This window comes from Petromyzon marinus, chromosome 45 (genome assembly GCF_048934315.1).
Source record: "Petromyzon marinus isolate PM22_M1 ecotype Great Lakes invasive population chromosome 45, UKy_Petmar_22M1.pri1.0, whole genome shotgun sequence".
In the NCBI taxonomy this organism is placed as follows: domain Eukaryota; kingdom Metazoa; phylum Chordata; class Hyperoartia; order Petromyzontiformes; family Petromyzontidae; genus Petromyzon; species Petromyzon marinus.
The window spans coordinates 11,134,849-11,159,404 of NC_133711.1; the positions used below are offsets into that span (position 1 = coordinate 11,134,849).

At 48.0% G+C, this 24,556-nt stretch overlaps 1 protein-coding gene across 1 annotated transcript; it reads left to right on the forward strand.

Annotated features, from left to right (window-relative positions):
- Positions 1-541: 541 nt before the first annotated feature.
- Positions 542-23,683, forward strand: LOC116952018 (lysosomal protective protein-like). Its single transcript, XM_032970991.2, has 11 exons — positions 542-930; positions 7,887-7,998; positions 8,404-8,541; positions 10,024-10,182; positions 12,032-12,123; positions 13,259-13,343; positions 14,630-14,800; positions 15,152-15,285; positions 17,890-18,052; positions 18,931-19,020; positions 19,922-23,683. The coding sequence occupies exons 1-11, from the start codon at positions 761-763 to the stop codon at positions 20,003-20,005; spliced, it is 1,398 nt and encodes a 465-aa protein (XP_032826882.2). The 5' UTR covers positions 542-760; the 3' UTR covers positions 20,006-23,683.
- The last annotated feature ends 873 nt before the right edge of the window (positions 23,684-24,556 follow it).

The following is a 24,556-nucleotide window of genomic DNA, read 5'->3' on the forward strand; positions in this document are numbered from 1 at the left end:
CCCCGGGCTACGGGCTGACGTCACACACACGGGGGTGGGGGGGGGTCATGGGTCCGTCGTCTCGCGGAATCGATTCCCGCGCGTATGTCGATGACTGCGCTCTACCGCTATCGATTCTCGATTACGATCGCAGTCCGGCGCGCGATGCTTGCGACAATACGCGCCTTGGGGTTGTTGTTGTTGTCATCCGGGAGAGCCACGAAGCACGGAGTGCGAAGTGTCGGATAGGTAAACAAAGTCACGATACGTGACTTTACAGAAAGAACCAAGAATATGAATCCCTGCAGTCACGAATGCTTTAAATCGATAATCGTGATGTTTGATCTCGTATCGTGAAATATTTAAATCGGCGCGATAACCCCCCACGTCGTTCGGTAGAGATGACGTCACGTCGATGGCCTCGACACCATGCGATTGTAACTCGTCGGTGAAGATGACGTCGAACGAGCCCAAGTGACTCGTTCGGTAAAGTGGACGTCACGCCCACCGTCTCGACCCCTTGCGATCGTGTACAACTCGTTCGCGTGGGGGGAGGGGGTGCGACGATGACGTCACGCGGAACCTCCTCTACCCCGCCGTACAAGACAACCGCGTTCCGCGAAGATGACGTCACGTGCACGTGAACGCACGCGCGCGCGCGACGTCACCGAGGCGGAAGACGGCGGCGAGAAGCCGGCGGCGGTGCATTCCCGGATCGACAGCGGGAACGAGGCAGGTGGTGGGTGGAGGATTGACCGCGCTCATCGCCACGAAGCGAGCAATGGAGCTGCCGCTGTCGCTACTGCTGGCGGTCGTGCTGGCAGCGGGGGCCGCGAGAGGCGCCCCAGCAGCGGACGCGGTGAAGGGGCTGCCCGGGCTGGAGCCGCAGCCCGCGTTCGCGCACTACTCGGGATTCCTGAGCGGGGGCCACGGAGCGCACCTACACTACTGGTGAGGCGGGGGGGGCAGAGCGGGCGGAAAATCATGCCGAGCGCTCACCGCTCACCCGCCCGCTCGCGCGCCCGTTCACCGCTCGCTCGCTCACCACTCAAGCTCACCGCTTACCACTCAAGCTCACCACTCGCGCTCACCGCTCACCACTCGCGCTCAACGCTCACCACTCGCGCTCACCGCTCACCGCTCAAGCTCACCGCTCAAGCTCACCACTCGCGCTCACCACTCACCACTCGCGCTCACCACTCGCACTCACGCTCACCACTCAAGCTCACCGCTCACCACTCGCGCTCACCACTCAAGCTCACGCTCACCACTCAAGCTCACCACTCACCACTCAAGCTCACCACTCACGCTCACCACTCACCACTCAAGCTCACCACTCACGCTCACCACTTAAGCTCACCACTCACGCTCACCACTTAAGCTCACCACTCACCACTCGCGCTCACCACTCACTCTCACCACTCACTCTCACCACTACCCCGTATTCTTGTACAGGGAAGTTGAGCGTTCAGGGCCAGACGGCGTGCAGCCGTTTCAATGCGGGCAGCGAAAATAGTAGTAGTCTTATTTGTCTGTGTTTCTTCCTTGTTCTGGGACTTTGTAGGGTGAACGTTGAAATTTATAAGGGCGCAGTGTGACCAATAAAGTCTGAATTGGTTTGTAATAAGATATGGCACTGATAAGGGATTTACAGGTGTGCGCTCACCACCCTTGAGCACATTCGCACGGACACCACACTCACAACCACTGCCACTCACCAGACACTCACAGACACCCTCACCTTTAACAAGTGAAGTAATGTGTCGGTAGGACGGACTGCCCTCACCTGACACTCGCCTCTCACCTGACACTCAGCTGACACTCACCTGACTATCACTAGATACTCACCTGATTCACTCGACTTACCCAATACCTAACGCCTCTCACCTGACACTCAGCTGACACCTGACTATCACCAGATACTCAGCTGATTCACTTGACTTACCCAATACCTAACACCTCTCACCTGACACTCAGCTGACACTCACCTGACACTCACCTGACTATCACCAGATACTCGCTTGATTCACTTGACTTACCCAATACCTAACGCCTCTCACCTGACACTCAGCTGACACCTGACTATCACCAGATACTCAGCTGATTCACTTGACTTACCCAATACCTAACACCTCTCACCTGACACTCAGCTGACACTCACCTGACACTCACCTGACTATCACCAGATACTCACCTGATTCACTCGACTTACCCAATACCTAACACCTCTCACCTGACACTCAGCTGACACTCACCTGACTATCACCAGATACTCACCTGATTCACTTGACGTACCCAATACCTAACACCTCTCACCTGACACTCAGCTGACACTCACCTGACTATCACCAGATACTCAGCAGATTCACTTGACGTACCCAATACCCAACACCTCTCACCTGACACTCGGCTGACACTCACCTGACTATCACCAGATACTCAGCTGATTCACTTGACGTACCCAATACCTAACACCTCTCACCTCACACACGTCATAAGACGCACATGAAGTGCCCGGCCTCACGGGCAGTGTTGCTGCAGTATGGCACTTGTCAACATCAAGAACCAGACGATGCATCGGTCATTTATTTGTGTCTACACGTACAATAAAAGGTTGTGATCAAAATAATACGCTTGTATGACGACATAAACGTCTCTTCAAATCACCCGGAATAATAATAATGTAATAACACCAATAATAGTATTCTTGGTTCTTTTATGAGGCTGTCCACATATACAAACACAGAGACAATTTCAACCGAGAAGATGGATTCTGGCTTAGCAATCATTGGAAGGATTTTATAAACCATTTCGGGTCTTAATTGATTTATCACGCTCAAGGTGGCTTTCAGACCGCATCCATTACTTTTCGTCTCCCCCCTCCTCTTTTCCGAACACAGATGGACTCGTCCATCCCTGCAGTCACGAACACAGATGGACTCGTCCATCCCTGCAGTCACGAACATAGATGGACTCAAATTTTGATTTAAAGCTTTCGTGACTGCAGTAATTCATATTCTTAGTTTTTTCGGTAAAGTCACGTTGAAGGGAAACAACAAAATAATAAAAAAAATATATAAAACAATAAAAAAATTCTCACGACGTTTCGACCATAACTCAAACGGTCGTCTTCAGGTGTGTTGGTTTGCATAAATTTATTTTTATTTTTAAACGGCGCATTTATTTATTTATAAAAAACGTTAGCGCCGCGCGCAACGATTTGGCAGTTTATTTAGGACTAGTCCATCTATATTCTGAAAAGAGGAGGGGGGAGACGAAATTTTTTATAATGTATGCTGTCTGAAAGCCACTGTAAGCGTGAACAATCAATTAAGACCTGAAATGGTTTATCAAATCTTTCCAATGATTGCTAAGATAGAATCCATCTTCTCGGTTGAAATTGTCTCTGTGCTTGTATATGTGGATAGCCTCATGAACGAATCTCTCATGGAAGCCAGATGGCTTACAAAGAACCTCTGTCTTGGAAAAGTCAATGGCATGTGAGCCTACTGAATTAGAACAATGATCTGCCACGGCCGAGGTGTTGGTCCTACCATGTTTAAGGTCTGCTTTGTGTTCACGAATGCGGTCCGAGACATGGCGTTTGGTTTCTCCAATGTAACTACTACCACAGAGGCAACTTAGTTTGTAGACACCAGGGTATTGTATGTCTGGAATCACATCTTTTACAGACGGAACCAGATCACGGATTTTATGTGATGTGTTGAAACGGACCTGGATCTTGTGTTTATTCAAGATTTTGGAGATCTTTTTTGTGATCCCCGCAATGTAGGGTAAAGTGATGGTTTTGAAAGGCTCCTCAAGAGGGTTCTTCTTCATGGTTTGAGTGATAGCTTTGCGGATTGTATAGTCGGAGTAACCATTAGCCCTAAGAGCTTGGTGTACGTGCTTGAGTTCACTGCTTATGTGTTCCTGGTCGGATATGCATTGGGCTCTATGATACAGAGTCTTGATGAGAGAATTCTTCTGTGATGGATGGTGGTGGGAATCCGGTTTCAGATAAGCATCTGTATGGGTAGCTTTCCTGTAGACAGAGTGGCTCATTGAACCATCAGGTCTCTTTTTAATTAGGACATCCAAAAAAGGTATCTTGCCATCTATTTCGACTTCCATGGTAAATCTGATGGCTGGGTGTATGGAATTGATGTGGTCGAAGAATTGGTCTAGAGCAGGCCGGCCATGTGGCCAGATGACAAAAGTGTCATCCACGTACCTCTTCCATAAGGTTGGGCGCAGAGTGGCAGTCTGGATGGCGTCAGTCTCAAATTTCTCCATGAAAATGTTAGCTATAACTGGAGAAAGGGGGGAGCCCATTGGGGTGCCCTCAGTTTGTTTGTAGAAAGTTCCATTCCAAGTGAAGTATGTATTGGTTAAACAGTGTCTCACCAGGGGGGGGTACCTCAGTGTTTAGTCCTTGATGAACCAAGTCTTCAATGATTGCAATGGTGTCAGGTACAGGAACCTTGGTGAACAAGGAAACTACATCAAAACTGACAAGCAGGTCGTCTGGGGACAGGGAAATACCCTTGATTGTCGATACCAGGTGAGTAGAATTTTGTACCGCAGAGGTGGTCTTTCCAGTGAAAGGACGCAGGATTTCAGACAAAAAACGAGCTAGTTTGTAGGTGGGGGAGCCGATAGTAGAGACTATGGGATGAAGGGGTGTATCTACTTTATGTATTTTTGGTAAGCCGTATAATCTTGGTGGCCTGGCAGCCGAAGGTTTCAACGAAAACTGTTTAGATTGATCAATTAATGCGGTTGAATCAGAAATTATTTTGTTGGTTTGTGTGACGAGGCTGTTGGTGGGATCTCTTTTTATTTTTGTATAACTACCATCGTCGAGTAATTCTTTAATTTTGTTGTTGTATTCTATTTTATCCATGATGACAGTAGCATTGCCTTTGTCAGCTGAGAGGACTACAATATCATTCCTCTTTTTTAATTTATATAATTCAAAACGCTCATCTTTGCTGAGGTTGCTAGCTGGCATCTTAGCGTTTTTGAGGGTTGCAGCGATTTCAGATCTTGCTACGTCTGCAGCGATGTGACGCAGGCCCCTGAGAGCAACGTCTACTTGGGCAATTATATCATTAACTGGTATGTGTTTAGGTGTGACTGCAAAGTTTAGACCTTTAGCTAAAACGGATTTCAGACCATCGGAAATAGAACTGTTACTGCGATTAATTACGACTTTGTTAACGTCTAACTTTTTGGTGTGTGGGTCCGGTCTTTTGTTGAAGAGGTTAAATTTGGAAATCAGGTTTTCCTTACATTTGGTCGACATAGTAGCAGCTGAAGAGGCAGTCATAACTAAGAATATGAATTACTGCAGTCACGAAAGCTTTAAATCAAAATTTAATCGCCTCTACGGGGAGGGTTTTCACATAACTTTAAGATCCTTCAACAAACTCCGGGATAAGAAAGCTCAGCTGATCGAGTCTCTCACCTTCCTGAAGAGATGCCGCGACTCTGGGGTAATACCAATCGCATTTACACTGACCTTTGCTGCTGTAACTTCTTCTAATGCGAAACGAATTCTTTTCAAAACTAGCTTAGCTCTTATCTCAGAAAAAATCAGACTTATACGCACCGAACTAGATCAGTTAGACAAGACACTCTACAAATCACACTTATCATTGACGGCAACAATGTCCACATCGGATTGGGAACATGTAGACAATATTACTGCCTCTTCAGCTGCTACTATGTCGACCAAGTTACATTGGAGAAACCAAACGCCATGTCTCGGACCGCATTCGTGAACACAAAGCAGACCTTAAACACGGTAGGACCAACACCTCGGCCGTGGCAGATCATTGTTCTAATTCAGTAGGCTCACATGCCATTGACTTTTCCAAGACAGAGGTTCTTTGTAAGCCATCTGGCTTCCATGAGAGATTCGTTCATGAGGCTATCCACATATACAAGCACAGAGACAATTTCAACCGAGAAGATGGATTCTATCTTAGCAATCATTGGAAAGATTTGATAAACCATTTCAGGTCTTAATTGATTGTTCACGCTTACAGTGGCTTTCAGACAGCATACATTATAAAAAATTTCGTCTCCCCCCTCCTCTTTTCAGAATATAGATGGACTAGTCCTAAATAAACTGCCAAATCGTTGCGCGTGGCGCTAACGTTTTTTTTATAAATAAATAAGCCGTTTAAAAATAAAAATAAATTTATGCAAACCAACACACCTGAAGACGACCGTTTGAGTTATGGTCGAAACGTCGTGAGAATTTTTTATTGTTTTATATATATTTTATTATTTTGTTGTTTCCCTTCAGCGTGACTTTACCGAAAAAACTAAGAATATAGATGGACTCGTCCATCTGAACAAACTGTCAAATCGCTCTCCGTGGTGCTAACGTTAAAAAATAACCGCCACTTTTTTTCAAATTTTCTTGTTGTGGTTTTCACACCTGATGATGATTGCTTGTGTTGCAGTCGAAACGTCGTGAGAATTTTATTGTTTAATATTTTTATTATTTTATTGTTTCCCTTCTACGTGACTTTACCAAAAGAACCAAGAATATGAATCCCTGCAGTCACGAAAGCTTTAAATCAGAACCAATAATAATAGTTTACATTTCGAAAACCCCTGAGGTCACAATGCGCCGATTTAGTCAGATGTCGTTAGCCAAGCAGGGCTTAGCGATAGCCGCAGGACACGTGACGAAACGTGTGGTCACACTTCTGCTTTCCATACCATGTGGTTTATACCATGCCCTCAACACTCCTTTATGTCTTCATCCCGTGCTACAGCATGAACAAGGCAAAGTTCCCCCGGTAGCCTGAACAGCCCGTCGGGCGAAGTGTTGTGAGCGAGCACTTGTGAAGGTCTGAACTGCACACGAGGGGGTGGTGTAGCCACCACCGCCCCAGCCACCTTTGTCTCCCCAGTGATGACGTTTACACACCACACCAGGTACTTAGTTAATGCTGATTGGACTGAAGGTTCAGATCGTCATTTGTTTGCAGTCCAGGCTCAGATTATTATTTTTCCATATGACCCTCTCCATCTTCAAGATGTTCCAAGGATTTGCCACTGCCTACTTCATCCCCTCTCATCTTACCTTAGTCCCCAACACTCACTCTCCACTCCAGTAATCAACGTCTCCGAACAAAGCCTGCAAGCAGCCTTTCCCGCTTAATGCGAGGTCACGCATTTTCTGCTGATGCCACCCTCCCTCGTCTGGAACTCTCTTGTCCCACAGCCACGCGTACTTGACCCTGTCCCTTTTCAAGTCCCTGTCCCTTTTCAAGTCCAGACTCAAGGCCTTCCCCTCCACCTCTGCCTATGACTGTCTCCGAGAAATAAAGCAATTTAAATCGCAGCTCATTGAGAAAATATAAATAATCCCCATTTAGCCCGTGCGATGTTCCTGTCCCACTTTTTACTAATGTTATTGCAAGCTTTTATCATCACCATAATCATAGTGAGAGTAGAGCACATTGCAATATTGTAATGGGTGAGATTAATGCAAAGTAGGTACTTGACCCTGTCCCTTTTCAAGTCCAGACTCAAGGCCTTCCCCTCCACCTCTGCCTATGACTGTCTCCGAGAAATAAAGCAATTTAAATCGCAGCTCATTGAGAAAATATAAATAATCCCCATTTAGCCCGTGCGATGTTCCTGTCCCACTTTTTACACGTTATTGCAAGCTTTTATCATCACCATAATCATAGTGAGAGTAGAGCACATTGCAATATTGTAATGGGTGAGATTAATGCAAAGTAGGTAAAAGGTGCGTAGACGAATGGACGATTTAGACATAAACACAACTTGTTTCACATTTGTCCCGCTCCCGTCACACCCACTGCCCCTTACCTGCTGTCTGTCTCTGCCCCGTGCCGTCTCCATCCCTGATACCCCAGGTTCGTGGAGTCGGCGCGCAACCCAGCCAGCGACCCTGTGGTTCTGTGGCTGAATGGCGGGCCCGGCTGCAGCTCCATCGACGGTTTCCTGTCCGAGAATGGGCCCTTCCACGTGCGTCCTCATTGCTGTGGCGGGGGAGGGAATAGGGGGTGCAGTCGTTCCGTAGCATGCTTACAAAGTGAGATTATCACATGAGGTTTTTTTCACAGTTGTGCTTTATAGCTTGCCGTGATGCGTTTTTTCGGGTTTTACCGCATGTTGACTGGAATTATTTCACTCCATGCACTGGGAGCTTCTTCGGGCACATGGAAGCGAAATGACTGACATCATGCCGTACAACATGAGGGTACAACCTGTGGAAACCCATTGGAGAGCTTATGCGAAAATTAATTCTGATACAGAGTTTTTAAGTGGTGCTGGGTCATTGCCCTGATGTGGCCATCATGAGCCGCCTAGGCCCCCACTCCTGGGTCCGATGACGCGGTGCCAGAAGGGGTTGTGTGTGCCTGTCCCCAGGTGAACGATGACGGGCGGACTCTGTACTACAACAACGACAGTTGGAACAAGGTGGCCAACATCCTGTACCTCGAGTCTCCCGCCGGCGTGGGATTCTCCTTCTCCGACGACAAGAACTACACCATCGACGACGACCAGGTGACCGAGGCAGCCACCCTCACTTCACCAGCAGCGCTGAAGCGCAAGGGGTCTAGTTGCGATTTGCCCACCGAGCCACCACGATTCGATTGTCATTGATTCAGAGTCGCAATTCAAGTACAAATAACATTTGGCTCATTTTCTTAGTTTTTTCGGTAAAGTCACATTGAAGAGAAACAACAAAATAACAAAATATATATAAAAAATAAAAAATTCTCACGACGTTTCGACCATAACTCAAACGGTCATCATCAGGTGTGTTTTTTATTGTTTTATATATATTTTGTTATTTTGTTGTTTCTCTTCAACGTGACTTTACCGAAAAAACTAAGAATATGAATTACTGCAGTCACGAAAGCTTTAAATCAAAATTTGGTTCATTGTCAACTCACTGCTTGACGAAGACCTCCCCACATCGTGTTAGTCATGAGGTTGTTTGACCATACTTCACCACGCTGGTCAGTGCGCGTTGGTCAAGAGGAGGTGCTCAGGGCCAGTTCAGTTGTGGTTCAAATATCACTCCCAGCTATGAATTATTTCAAATATTTATCTTCAGCAAAGTCTGTTTGTAAAAGGACTTAATTGAAATTGATTTCACGTGTGGGTTATGATATTGCTTTGTGTGTTTATTTAGCTGTATTGTTTTTACAATTTACTTGTCAGATTACAGGCATATTAGGTTGGTTCCGTTGGTTTGTAAGTGAGTTTACTTTGGTTCTTTCGGTAAAGTCACGTAGGTAGAAAAGATAATAGATCACAAAAAAATTTGTAAATGTTGTGGATTCACTCTTCAACACACCGGTGGGCTAAAGGAGTGAACTGTTTTGTCTTTTGTCAACGAGATACTCTTTTTTACTGATTGGCTGTGTCGGGTGGTGGAGGGTTGCGACACATTTATAAATAACGCGATCTAACTCAAAAACCTTTATTATGAATCACTCTGGCTTGTTAATGGCAAGGATTTTGTCATAAAAACTACCATGGGGCACCAGCGATTAGCACGCTTGGCTACGTACAGTGCAAAAGAAGTTCAAAATACATACAACGGCAAAGATCCCCTGTATAGTTTTAAGAGACTGTAGGGGCAAGTGCTGTTAACGAGCACCTATGAAGGCTGGCACGGCACACGAGGGGGTGGGTGACCAGCACTACGCCCGGCCGCCTTGGTCTCCCTAGTGGCAATGTTTACACACCGCACCAGCTACTCATTTGAGACTGAGTTGACCGAGGGGAAGAGGACCTGGTGTTGGCCGTGAGCGGGAACTGAACTGGTTCACCAGGTTCATAGTGCGGCGTGCTAACCGCTACACTACCACTCGCCACAACATACATGAATACAACCCAAAACATATGTGGATCATTGTATTGGCAAGGAAAACCTATGTTTCAAGTTCATCGTAAATTATATTTTTTGCGGCGAGAACGTATATCTGACATTTCACTGTTGTACTTTTCTCCCCCCCCCCTCCACGATGTGTCCAGGTGGCCGACCGGAACTACGCGGCTCTCCAGGACTTCTTTGCTAAGTTCCCCGAGTTCTCGGGCAACGATTTCTTTATTTTTGGGGAGAGCTACGGAGGCATCTACGTGCCAACCCTGAGCCTGCGCGTCACGACGGGCGCCGCCAAAATCAACTTCAAGGTGACAGCAGCAGACACGCTCCAGTTTTTGTTCCGCTCCGGCAGATGTTTTTTTGTGGATTTTTTTTCAGGCCTGCATGAACAGGTTGGTGTGCTTTTTGAAAGCTGAACTTCGTAATGAAAAGCAACGTGTACCAATGTGCCTAAAATTATTAATCGGCTCGTACCACCGGTTATGACATCCATATGTCACCCGCACTTTCAATTAGCATGGTTGGCCATGTACGGTGCGAAAGAAGTTCAACATGGATCAGAAACGGAGTCGTAAACACGATTAAAAGTATAAAAACTGAAAACTACGCGAATAAACGGAGAGACATGCTTATAGTTACAATGATAGATGGATCGAGGAGCAATTTGATTGGAAAACATACACAGTTTATGGCATAATTTTAAATTTCACACGTAGGCTTCCGCGACCAATATTACTCTCCAGCAGACCGGTGTGCTGAAGTAGTAACTAATTTGCACGTTTTGTTTTAAGTAACGAACCTTACTGATTGGCCACGTCATGTGACGGCGGGTTTAATGGCACATTTAATATTTACGCAATGTAACCCAAAAACACTTTAATTAGCATTCAAAGTGTTAAGAAATGTAGAGAATGGGCTTGAGCAGCGGCCGCTGTCTCCGGCGGAAACAGAGCGACGATGAAATCGGCTCGTGTGTAGGTGCCTGGTGGATTCTTACATCGTGGGATCGTGAGCATTGTTGGCGGATTTGGGGAAGTGTTCATGCAGCAAGTGGATTGACCCTGGCTGACGATGATAATGGCAGGGGTGGGGAACCTTTTCCTTACTCAGGCCCGAATAAGGCTTTTAGATCACCTTTGGCGGGCCATTCATTAACACACGCGCCCACCCCAGCCACTTTTGTCACTGTAGGAGGGATAGAAGTGACTGAGTGGGCTAACATTAGAAACAGGTGTGGCCCGAATAAAAATATTTCCTTCTGGTACTCGATTAGTACTGATAAGATGCCTACAGTGATGGGTAAATATAATTTTGCAGGCCGTTTAAAGAGTGGTTGGTTTCGCTGGGCCATGAACCCATTGAGATGTGTAGGTTCCCTGCCCCTCTTGTTTGTGAAAACAAAAAAACAAAATAATTTCTTATTCATTCATTAATATAGACCTTTATTCAGGCAGGCGAGATGCCCCTTAATACTAAACGTTCTTGTCTTCTCGTGAATTCCGGGGTTAGAAATTGAAAAACATCAGAAACTGCCCGCGGCCAAAACGCCGTGAATGCGCGTGAGCTCATCACGCCTCAGATGCTAAGCAAGTTTTTGGCCTGGTTATTAAATGATGTGATTCTGCTTGGAAATGCCATGTGTTGTAGGCTTGGACCGTGAGATGACCAGGAGGTGGCAGTAAAGCGGTGTATTTGTCAATCACCGTGGAGCTTTGAGTCTACCCGAGGTAGTTATTTGCCTATATGCCACTCATGGAATTGGCGAAAACATTCCAATGCAAGATTCTTCTGAAACAGTCTTGAGACTTGCTAAGTATTTCCTGGATAAACAAAGGATTGTTATAAAATAACAAACGAGAAGAAAAACAACAACATACCATTAAACATGTACGGGTACTCTCACCCCCTGCCTCTACCTGTCCCGTTGATCCGCTACCATTCCACCCACTGCAGTGATGTGAACCTTTTGCACGATCTACTTACTCTCCATGACAAAATGTACGTTCCCAAAGTGCTCCCCGTCCTTCTATCGCTTGCTTCTTTGCTTCGTCCGCGTCCGGCGACGCGTCCGGCGACGCGTCCTTGGCTGGGTCAACTGCGCCTGACGATTGGAGGCCGAGACCAACGCGCAAACGCTCCGCCCGTGCCCCCCCGCAGGGGTTCGCGGTGGGAAACGGCCTCTCGAGCTACGCCATCAACGACCAATCGCTCGTCTACTTCGCCTACTACCACGGCCTGTTGGGAGAATCGTGAGTGTGTGTGCGAGCGCAGCACGCGTGGTTCTCACACTCCGTACGGGCACCACGCGTGTGTGTGTGTGTGTATGTGTTGAACATCTTATGCACGGTACATAGCCAACCATGCCAATTGGAGGTGCAGGGGAAGGACAATAAACTAAACACAAAAAGCAGTTCTAAAGAAATGAGTGTTCAATCTAGATGACTTAAAAGTGCATAGTACCAGTGGCTTTCTCATCTCGCAAGGAAGAGCATTCCAGACAGCCGCAGCGCGCGATGCAGTGACCATCTTTGCTCGATGGTTAGCAAAAAGCCACTGCAAGGAAGACGGGAGCTACATATGTCTCAGTGGGCCTTGCCTGGTAAAATAAAAATAGTTTAGTTACATTTTTCCTGGGAATTTTTACTTGGCTCTCGGCTGCTTTTGAAGCTGGCAGTGCCTTGTGCCTCGAGCGTTACCGTGTTCTCCAGATTAGAATGTCATCCTGAGAGTAAGATGATCTCCAAACATTTGAGTCATTTTAATAAAAAAATGTTTTATAAAAATTACCATCTTGAAAATTCCGTGTCCTGGGATTGTATGTATGCTGAACTTCTTTCGTACCGTACGTAGCCAACCGAGCTTATTTTACCAGGGGAGGCAGTAAACGAGTGTGTGAAATATAAAATTAGGAAATATCGAGTGGACACTGGAGAAAAAAAGGTTCGTCGTGTGATATGGAAAACACGGTGATGGTAGAAGTGGCTGTGTGGTAGCGTTAACGTTGTTGACTCTGCCCGGTGCCAGGAGAGCTATTCAAATCTCGTCAGACATGTAATGGTGGGATTGACCAAGGTGGAAATAGAGGCCACGTACTGGATTATAAGACGCACCAAGCAACCTGGCTTTGATCCCCATCCACGGCTAACATGAGTGGCATAGTGATATCTGAGCCGGTTCTTGGCGCCCCCTCGGTCGACTCCGCGTCTGTCTCCCCAGTGCTGTAATCTCTGGGGAAACGGCCGCCGCCGGGGGCGGCACCGTCCACGCCGCCGCCTCGTGTTCCATTCTGACCTTAATAGGTGCTCGCGAACAGCACTTTCCGTGCGAGCTACGCGGGAGATCTTCCCGTTTGTCCCTCGCATGCCTGCAACCCCCCACCCGCAGGCTGTGGGCAGACCTCAACAGCTACTGCTGCAGCGGCGCCAAGTGTAACTTCTACAACAGCTCCTCCAGCGACTGCAAGGAGGCGGTGAGTGGCACCTCCACGGCCCCCTCCGCAGCCGTCGCGCTCGTCACGCGCTCGGACAGCGGCCACCTTTTCCCCACTGTCGACGGGGCATCGATCGAGTTCGTCATTGCCGGCCACGGTGGCACACACCAGCCAATGTTTTTCTTTTTAATAAAAAAAAAATTTCAGGTTAATTCTTTCGCAATGTATGTACGTTGAACTTCGTTCGCACCCTACATAGCCAACCGTGCTTATCGGAGGTGCGGGGAAGGACAACAAACAAAACACAAAAATATCTAAATTCTAGATGTGAAGTTTTTGTGACTGCGAGGATACATACTCTTTGGTTCTTTCAATAAAGTCACATAGGTAAAAAAAAATACAAATTAAATTAAATAAAACCAAAATGAAAAAAACTAAATTAAAACATTACGTTTCGGAGGCAACACAGGTGTAAAAAAAATCTAAAGAAAAGAGTTTTAAATCTAGATTATTTAAAAGTGCATAACTCCAGTTGCTTCCTAATATCGGAAGGAAGAGCATTCCAGACGGCCACAGAAGTGCATACGAAAGCGCGCGATGCGATGATCTTCTTTGTTCGATGGCTAGCCAAAAACTGCAGCCGCTGCGAGGATGGCCGGAAACTGCCCTTTGGTTCATGCTCCTTTACGAGATCAGCAAAGATGTCCAAAGGTACCTGGTGCTTTTGAGGCAGGGTTGGTGGGCCACACAGAGATCGCTATGTGCGTTGTCAACTTCTAGCGTATATGCGTACTTGGGCTGAGCCAGACCACGGCGCCATCATCTGCAGTGGTGCTCTCAGTTCGCCATGCGGTGAGAGGTCAATCCTCCACAACGATGTGCCGTCACAGGGCAAAGAGAGACACCCACACTTGTTGGTCACGAGGTGGCAATACAGCAAATGGGTTTCTGGAACCCTGTCTGTGGCCTTGTCGTTGTTGTCGCCTCACACACGCGAGTCCTTCCCCGGGTACACCAACTCGCTCCCATTCGCAAAAAAAACTCATGAAAATAATAGTCATGAGTCTTGGTGGGTTTATAAATGTCATTACCCTTGCAGTGTAAACCGCGGTGCTTGCAGAATGGAGCAGTTACTCCTCTGCTTTGATTCTCGCTCATGTTGGGTGACGACGACGATGGTGATGATGGTGACGACGACGATGGTGACGATGGTGATGATGGTGACGACGACGACAATGAAGGCGGTAATGCCGGCGGTGGGTGACGATGCCCGCGGACGTCTCCGACTCGCTCGCCAATCTCCCCCGTCGCCCTGGCCGCCCCAGGTTATGCGGACGTTCCACGTCGTGTACGAGATCGGCCTCAACGTCTACGCCCTGTACCTGGACTGCGCGGGCGGCATTGGCCCTCACAGCGCTCGCTACCGCGCCGACATGAGCCACCTCTTCCGCGCCTACAGCCCCGTGCTGCCCCTGCTGCCGCCGCATCACCAGTCGGTCAGGCACCCACTCACTGGCCGACACACTCTCCCACCAACCCGCAGGGCCCCCATGCCATGTGGAAAACAAATCGCGCCTATGCTGTGTATCCAGCCGGGTAGACTCCCACTCGGCCCCACGGTACAGACCTTGAATCAAAGCACTGCTGCGCTGCTTCGAGCCAGGAAGACACCAACCCACCCACTCTGCTTACAATAGATCTAAAACTAAAACGCACCTATGCTGTGTCCCACCGATCAGGTACCCACCCACCCCTGACTCCATTAGATCAAAAAGCACAACACACCTGGGCCGTGTGTCTATCCACTCCTACACTCACACGGCTGACACTCGACTCCCGTATTGCAGGCTGCTCCGGGAGGAGGCCTCCGGGGCGTCCCGCCCTGCCTCAACGGCACTGGCGAGACCAACTGGATCAATCAGCGGAGCGTGCGTGCTGCCCTGCACATCCCAGATGGCGTGCAGGCCTGGCAGTTCTGCAGGTGCCGCCCCCTTCCAAGCGCGCGCACGTGTGTGTGTGGGTTGGGCCCAGTATGAGGAGCGGTAGTGGTAGCGGTTAGTGTGTTGGGTTATGAACCCGGCGACCCGAGTTCGATTCCCGCTCACGGCCAACACCAGTGACGATTATCTGAACCCGTCCTGGGCCTCCCCTAGGTCGATTCAGCCTCAAATATGTACCTGGTGCGGTGTGTAAACATCGCCACTGGGGAGACAAAGGCGGTCGGGCGTGGTGCCACCCACCCCCTCGTGTACCGTTCCGGCTTTTATAGGTGCTCGCTAACAGCACTTGCCCCAACAGTCTGTTAGGGCTATACAGGGGATCTTTGTTTTTTTGTTGGGCCCAGTGGGGAGCGGCTAGCGCGCCGCACTACGAACCCGGCGACCCGAGTTCGATTTCTGCTCATGACCAATACCGGTGGCGAATATTTGAACCGATTCGGCCTTAAACGAGTACCTGGTGCTGTATGTGAACATCAGAAACATGCGTTTAGAATGTTTGGCTCCTATACATTTCCGCATGATAAGCCACTTTGTTGAACTATCATTTGTGGCCAGGTCGATTTATCAGTACTGGGGAGACGAAGGTGACCAGGCGTGGTGCTGGCCACCCACCCCCCCCTCCTGTGTCCCAACAGTCTGTTCAGGCAATACGGAGGGATCTTTGTCTTTATGCTGGCCCCATAGGTCAACTCGGCCTTAAATGAGTACCTGGTGTGCTGACTTGGACAAGCGGTAGTGCAGTTTCCGACTATTGTGGAGGCTTGCGGTCCGAGCCCAGAGGCCATCCTGTCCACTACAGCGGGCGTATTAACCTCAACGACTACGCGCCGTCCGCTTCACTGTGGATGTTAAACATTTAGTGACATCCGAAAAAGGATAGGCCACTTGCGCCGGTGTCCCCGGTCAAAATCTGTACTTGGTTGGGGAAAAACCACATCTCAAAATCGCCTCCAAAGCGTTCGACTTGCAGGTGTGCACCACCAAGCCTGGCTGTGCGGGTTACGGACGGCTTAACACCAAGCCGGGGGTGGGGAACATTTTCTTTAGCGAGGGCCAATTTAGGACTTTCACCCAACCGTTTTGTGGGCCACACATTAACGTGAATAGTAATAATGAGGGCTTCTCCTGTACATTCAGAATATTTATTTATCCTGGAGGAATCACATGGAATTATAAAGCTCTTTTTCACAGACATCCATTAGGGGCTGGCCAGAGCGTTACAACAACAAACAAATATTCTAGGTTCTTTCGATAAAGTCACGTAAAAGGGAAACAATAAATTTTTTTATATTTTTATTATAAAATATAAAACAATAAAACATTTTTATATTTGTATTATTTTATTATTTCCCTTCTACGTGACTTTACCGAAAGAACCAAGAATATGAATCCCTGCAGTCACGAAAGCTTTCAATCAAAACAACAAACCAGACAAAACACGATAGGAGTGCAAAGTACAAGAAAGGTAAATAAATCACCGATACACGTACAAATAAAACTAAACCATCCCCATCCCACCAGGCAAAGCCCACTGAGGTATTAACGTATTGATTGCGGTGTCTGCCCTGTCGCTGTCCTCTCGCCAACACCACGTCCTTCGTGTCGGCTCGCGGCTCGAAGTAGACACGCGGCTCGAAGTAGACACGCGGCTAAGATACTGGCAGTGGTGAGATGGTTTAACATCCATGTGCAGGCCATTTCGGAGTGTGGGGGGTCATAGGTTCTCCCACCCCGTCTCTAAGCTATATTTGTAAGCGTGCAAAAGTAATGCGCACGAGCAATGCGAGTTGTGTAAGGTATTTACGTGGTATATGTCACGTACTTGCCTTCGCTGTAATGCCCATGGTTCGTGGTTAGGATTTGGTACATTTTTTGCTGCAGAGGTGACACTGTTTGAATCCAGCGGCCGCCCTGAATATTACCGCGACCGTGCCAACTGCAACGATGCTGCACGCCGCCATATCCACTTGACAAAGGACGTTCAAGAACCCCCGGCGTAGTGCGCAGGAGAAGGCCGCTGTATGCCCGTGCCAGGCACTCAATTAAAATTGTGCTTTATCTTTGCGCGCAATTTAAGTTTACTTTGTTCGGTCAGTGTTAGCTACTGAGGTCGTCACGGGTTTTTTTTTCTCTTCCCGTAGCTCCGTTGCGCCCTAGTTCCATTCCCGTTCTGCTGTCATGTGCGCCGATGCCTGATTTATTGAGGGCGATATTTGTCACGTAACATGAAGATTGGTTTATTGACACCGCAGGGATTAAACATGGCAATCGCAATGCTCAACTTTGGAAGCCCCCCCCTCTCCCTTCCATCTATTTTCCAAAGTTTTCATAACTACTTTGCTCAATTCAAGATGCGCGTCAATTATTACCTATCACCGCCTCAACGGCGTTGTTTTGTTGCTCGCCGCTTGGCATTTTAGTCCTTCGGGGCCCTTTGCTTGGCGACCGTGAGAAAATACAACTTCCACCCCACCGGGCCCAAGCCTGGCAACGCTGCCCTCGTGAACGTGTCGCGGTGGTGAATGATCTCGTGCACGTGCGCCCTAACACCCCCCCCCCCCCAATCGTCTCCCCTCGGCGCGCAGCGACGTGGTCGGCGCCAACTACGTGCGCGTCTACAGCGACATGTTCGACGTCTACCAGAAGCTGCTGGGCCACGGCCTGCGGGGGCTCGTCTACAACGGAGACACCGACATGGCCTGCAACTTCCTGGGCGACAAGTGGTTTGTGGAAAGCCTGCAGAGGAAGGTGAGCGAGGGTGAAGGGGTTTCGGTAGTAGTAGGTGGAGGTGGAGGAGGCTGGGGAACGGCGGTGTTTATCGTGGCCAGCAATTGGATGCGTCAGAATCAGAATATGTATTTATACTGGAGGAATCCGATGAGCTGGGAAGCTCTTTTTCACAGATGTCAAGGATGATGTCACCCCCTGCTGCACCGTGGTCCCACTATAACTCGTATGTAAACTAAATGGTTGAACACATTTTTTTTCACCAGGTAAGGCCCACTGAACTATGTATATTTTTCAGAAGCGACCTGGCCACAAATGATAGCTCAACAAATTGGCTTATGTGGAAATTTATAGCAGCCAAATACTCTAAACGCACGTCTATTAAAAATGTGGACAGAAAAACCGGAGGACCTGGAGAAATATCTATGCCACTACGGGGAGAGAGATATGCAAACTCCAAATATACAGGTATCAGGACCTCCTGTATACCAGGCGAGGTAGTTAACATCCCATCACCGTAACGCCCCTTTTGTGGACACACTGCTACACGAGGGCCTCTCTGCGCTGTGGCATGTGTGCCGGTGTCGTGCGACCGTAGTTGAAAAAAAAAATCCTCACAGATTACTTCACTGGGTAAAACCCACGTGGCAACATTGCCCCCCTACTGGCGGACCATATACCCGCCTGCGAAAGAGGGCGCCCGTCGCGGCAGCCCCGCGCGAATGGAACGGCGCGGACACCAAAAGCACTAAATTTATTTCTGAAGCTACGAGTTGTTTGCGTAGATGCAGTCAAGAGTGACTCACCGCGCCGACTGCACTTTGCGCCACCAAGCGTCTTGCACGTGGTTTTCATGCGAGGCCTCGCTCTGCCCTCCCCTCCCCTCTCCCGCTCGGCAGAAACTGGCGGCTCAGCGGGCTTGGATCGTCGACGACCAGATCGCGGGATTTTGTCACGAATACGATGGCATCACCTTCCTCACCGTCAAGGTGAGTGCACTGGAGTTGAAGCCGCTCGGCCGTTCCGTGCAGGGCCAACGGCTCAACTCCCGCTGCAGGTGCTGCTGCTGGCGACATCCATGGGGAACTGTCAACCAAAGTGGATGTTCATGATCCCATGACATAATTTGCAAGAGGAGGCCATCCCCTGTGCCATTGTCGTAGCCACAAATGTCAAACGGTAAAGGCGCAGCCCTGAAATTCTCACGCCACTGCCAGCGGGAGAGCCTCTGCTAGAGGGGCTCTCTAGTGGGAGCTGTCGAGAGCCACTGTCGAGGGTGTTTGGCCTACTCTTCCATACCGACCAGACTCATTGGGAAGAGGTGGGAAGAGTTGGCTGGTGCACGCGTTTATACTGTTCAGTAGACAGAGGCAGGGGGATTTAAGAATCTGCTGTGCTGTGGGATCGCACTGTTGACCTCTGGGAATGCAAGTCTAGTGTGCTAACCGTTACATCAGGGCAGCATAATCCACTCCTCTAACTCATAATCATCATAATCAGCCAAAATGTATCATCTGCTGGCACGACTCGGTTGTACAGTGGACAAGAGGTATAAACTAAACTATAACTATTTTTTATTTTACCAGGTCAGGCCCACTGAGCTATGAAGCTCTTTTTCAGAAGCGACCTGGCAACAAATGATCGCTCAACGAAGTGGCTCACTTTAAACACATGTTTCTCCATGTGGAGGGAAATACCGGGGGACCCAGAGAAAAATCCACGTGACTACGGGGAGATAGACACGCAAACTCTAAATATACAGGTGTCAGGGTCTTGATCGAACCCATGACTTCCTGTTTACCACGCGCGGTCATTAACATCTCGCCACCTTGGCGCCTCCGTTATATGTATATCGGTGTGTTTCCTCTACCCGTCCGGCGCTGCGTGCAGGGAGCGGGACACATGGTGCCACAGTGGGCTCCGCGGGCCTCCTTCAAAATGTTCCAGTCGTTCATCGCAAACAAGCCCCTGTGATGAGCGGCACCCGCACCGTCGACAGAAACCAGCACTCGTATTCCCACAGAGAGCCTTGTCCTGTACTGAGTTTGCACATTTCCCAGCAGTCAGTTATGTTCGGTAAAAGTCAGTTGGCTGGGTTTGGCCACAACTGGCTGTTGGAGATGTGTAGTTAACATCCCGCCACTGTGAGTGCCACGGTGACGAGATGTTAACTACCTCGCTTGGTATGCAGGAGGTCATGGGTTCGATCCCAACCCTGACGCCTGTATATTTGGAGTTTGGATGTTCTCCCCGTGGTCGCGTGGATTTTTCTCCAGGTCCTCCGGTTTTTACCTCCAAATTTATAAACATAGATTTAGAATATTTGGCTGCTATAGATTTTCACATGATAAGCAACTTCGCTTAATTATAGTTTGTGATAGCCAGTTCGCTTCTGAAAAGAGCTATATAGCTCAGTGGGGCCTTGCCTTGTAAAATAAAAAATAGTTTTGTTTAGAAATCCAGGAACAGATTCTCTTAGGCCGTGGTTTTGGAGTTCTTGTGTTCCCCGTTCAGTGGTTTGCGTTCTGACAGTGGGGACCATTGAGAGTTTGCGAAACGATTGTGCACAATTTTCACGTTTACATTTTGTTCTTGCTCAATTATGAGACGTGTGCGCACACAGGCACTGACGTTGTAATTGGAAGCACGTGTTTGCAGTTTAAGTTGTCAGAAAATGTTACCGATTTCGACAGTGGAAATGGAAAAATTAAATCAAATCTTAACCGCTCTAAATCTAACCTGTAACCTAACACCAATTTGATTATTTTGCTTATAATCCTTAGCCGCTAAGCTATTGCCTCATCTGCAGCATCTTAAAATGTAACCATCTCTGTTCCCTCAAGTCTAATCTGCATTGCTTATTGAACCACGTTCCCTTATTAACAGCCTCATCTACAAACTCTAACCCCTTCTAGATTTGAAGCTTTCGTGACTGCAAGGATTCATACTCTTTGGTTTTATTCGGTAAAGGCACGTAGGTAAAACGAATTAAAATAAAATAAACAATTGTTTATTTTATTGTTTATTTTATTTTAATTTGTTTTACCTACGTGACTTTACCGAATAAAACCAAAGAGTATAAACTCTAACCCCACAACCCAAATCTTGAAACCATAACCATTGGCATTTGATGCCTTCAGTTGGAGGGGAAACTAAAAACTCCCATCTGGTTATTTCCAGTCCCGCACGACATGTGAAGTAACATTGATTGACGTTTATAACTGTTCAGGCAAACTGTGATGACGACCATAAAGGTTTTTTGGGGTTATATCACGTAAATATAAATGTGTCGTGAAACCCGCCACCACCTAACACAGCCAATTAGTAAGGTTTGTCAAGTTAACAAATCGTGCCATCAGTTACTGCTTCAGCACACCGGCGTGTTGGAGAGTAAACCCACAACATTTATAATTCGAGTACAAAGTTTTGCTGGCCATTACAACTAGTCTCATCAGGCGATTAGGCAGAATTGTGAAAAAGTACTCCTGTTTTGGTCTTCCTAATTGGCTGTGTTGGATCGTGGCATTTTTAATGACACATTTATATTTACACGATCTAACCCAAAAAAAAACCTTTACTATAGATATTTGTCTCGAAAAGCCTACGTGTTAAACTGTGATGACGACGATGGTGATGCTGCTGCACCAGTGTTGGGCTCCCACCAGCCCGGTTATCCCTGGTGTAGCTGCGTCGGCGGTGTGCGCCCATCTGATGGAGAGAGCGTCGCTGACGACACCACTGCCAGCGCATTCCAGCGATCAAATTAATCCACCTGCGCTTGCTGTCACTTGAGGGCTGGAAAACCTGCGGTGGACTCTTGTGGCTTCTCTAACCGAAGCCGTGAGCCACCGATATCCTTAACCATAACCAAACCCACCAGCCCAACTGCAGAACTTGAGCCCCAATCTCGAAAACGTGAGTCTAACCAGACTCAACACCTTTATCCCATAACCCTAACCCATAACACAAATCCCATAACTCCATATCTAAATCCATAACCCTAACCCAAACTCACCAGCCTAACCAAAATTATCTGCATTATTAATACTCAAGATCTAATCATAACCCCCTGCAACCTTCTACGTTAACCTTACCTCTAGCCCAGAACCCAAAATCCTAACCCACAGCAGCAGCGCAAGGCTATGCGCAGTGGAGGTCGGGAGAGAATGAATGTCTTAACTCGGGCTGTGCAGGTGGGTGGGGGGCTGGGGGCTTTACAAGGGACCAAGTCATTAGTGGACATTCCTTGCTCTTCAGAAGACGCAACTACTGTTTACTTTCAAAGAGTGCTGCTCGATTTATGAGAGCTGCGCTACCCAGTTACCCAGGTGATCGATTTACTCTGCCAGTTATCGGATCAATTATTCAAATAATCTGACCACACAAATGGTTTTGGAAGGGGAAAAATGTCTCGCCTCTACTGCCACGTGTGCTGCGCCATGCTGGAGGTGGTTAGCAGGGTGGGTGGGGTTCCTGCATGATGGGACAGAATTCTGGTTCGAGACTTTCAGTTGGGAGGGATAAGATAAATGTGAATCACGCCATCAAATAAATACTGCGCATATCGTAATAGTTGCGGGCAGCTCCTGCATGCCGGCATGGCAGCATACAAGCTCAGGTGGTTTTTTTAATAAGGGGGATTCATTCAATAGCAGCAACTTCCTTTTGTGTTGTTAATTGTTAAGACTTATCATTTTGATGTGGTAGTGGTGTAATTGTGGGAAATAGTTTTGCTCCAGGTATAGGATCACAATCGTGGCACTTATTTGTATGGCGCATGAATGCGTACGAGACTTTTATTTTCCTTATGGTGAAATATTTTACCCTTTGCACTCGCTGTCGATTCAACGTTTTGTGAATGTTTCTGTATATAATTAATTTCAACTCGTAATACCCACGCCCGCTATTCGCTCACTCTCGTAGAGAGAGAACGACTTCGAGGCACAAGGAGCAAGCGCCAACAATTTCCCGAGCTCTGCTGCCCTCTGTGTCTCGTTCGTTCGTTTCTCAATCCACTTGTCCTGGTGAGGGTCGCGGCTGCAGAATGTTGAGTAGGGCGGTGCAGACCTCCCTTTCCCTGGCGATAGGCTCTAGCTATTCCTGGGGAATTCCCAGGCGTTCCCAGGCCAGCCGAGCGACATCGTCCCACTAGCGTCTCCTGGGCCAGCCCAGTATTAAGGTGTTATTGGCCAATGTTGTCATGTGTGAGGAAACCGGAGCACCCGGAGAAAATCCATGGGTGTGAGGGGAAACCACTCTATCCGGTACAGACGAAACCATGTGGCGTCAACCTGTTTGCTGGACCAGCTTCTCCTGGAGATCCAGGGTACGGCTCCTCGACGCCCACAGGAAGGGACTTTCGCAACACTCGTGTGATCCACCAACCCTGCCTCCACGTCGCTGGACTACAATCGCGCGATACCACTGCCACCGCTGGAAACAAAGGATATGATTACAAAAAAATACTACTTTGGTTAAGGTGTGAATACAAAACAACCCGCGGTAGTCTTTCTACAAAATTGTTTTCAATGTAAGTGTAAAGTAATTTTCACTTTTATAAATGCAGAGTTTTGCTATATTCAGTCGTAATTTTGGTGTTTATGATGAACAAGATTTTTCTTCAATTTAATTAAAAAAATGATGGCCACCTCCCAGCTGCCCCTAGGTTTCGAGGCAACGCACCTACCTACCACCCCACTGCTGACTCCTGCCTTGGCCACCACTCAATTCATTCACCATCAACCGATTTAATCGCCCTTTCAATTCCATCCACATTCAGAGAGAGGTTTTTTTTTTCCATAGAGCCACAACTTATGAACAGTCGCCAAGACCACGATGCATGCATGTCTGGCTGTGTCGATAGATTTAGACCAGTGGTTCTTAACCTGGGTTCGATCGAACCCCAGGGGTTCGGTGAGTCGATCTCAGGGGTTCGGCAGAGCCCCCGCCACGGAGGTCCGGACACACTTGAATTATTGTGTAAATTTGTGATGACACACACGGCCCGCTTGGCCATCACTGGCTGCAGATGATCATGCTACACTGCTTGGCCAATCAGCGCTGCGGGGAATTTAGTGCGTACTCAGTAGTCAACGTGTGACTGTTGTTGTCGTACGTCGTGTGATTTATTTAATATTTTATCCATACTAACTATGTCGGGTAAAAGAAGAAAGTGGTCGGACGAATATGTACAACATGGATTCTCATGTATCACGGAACGTGATGGGAGTGAGCGTCCTATCTGCATGATTTGCAACGCCAAGTTGAGCAACTCTAGTCTTGCACCGGCAAAACTAAAGGAACACTTCTTGAAGCTGCATGGAGACGGGGAATACAAGAACACAACACTTGCTGAATTCAGGGTGAAGAGAGCCAGATTCGATGAAAGGGCCACTCTGCCTGCTCTTGGATTTGTACCTGTTAACAAACCGATCCTGACAGCATCGTACGAAGTTGCTTACCTGATCGCAAAGCAGGGCAAGCCACACACCATTGGTGAAACACTTGTGAAACCAGCTGCATTAA

What these genes read in the sequence shown, in the direction of transcription:
- LOC116952018 (XM_032970991.2), top strand. Translation starts at nt 761, where the DNA reads ATGGAGCTGCCGCTGTCGCTACTGCTGGCGGTCGTGCTGGCAGCGGGG. An exon ending in ACACCATCGACGACGACCAG is followed by an intron (nt 8,542 to 10,023) that starts GTGACCGAGGCA and finishes CGATGTGTCCAG; the next exon opens with GTGGCCGACCGGAACTACGC. An exon ending in TGGAAAGCCTGCAGAGGAAG is followed by an intron (nt 18,053 to 18,930) that starts GTGAGCGAGGGT and finishes CCCGCTCGGCAG; the next exon opens with AAACTGGCGGCTCAGCGGGC.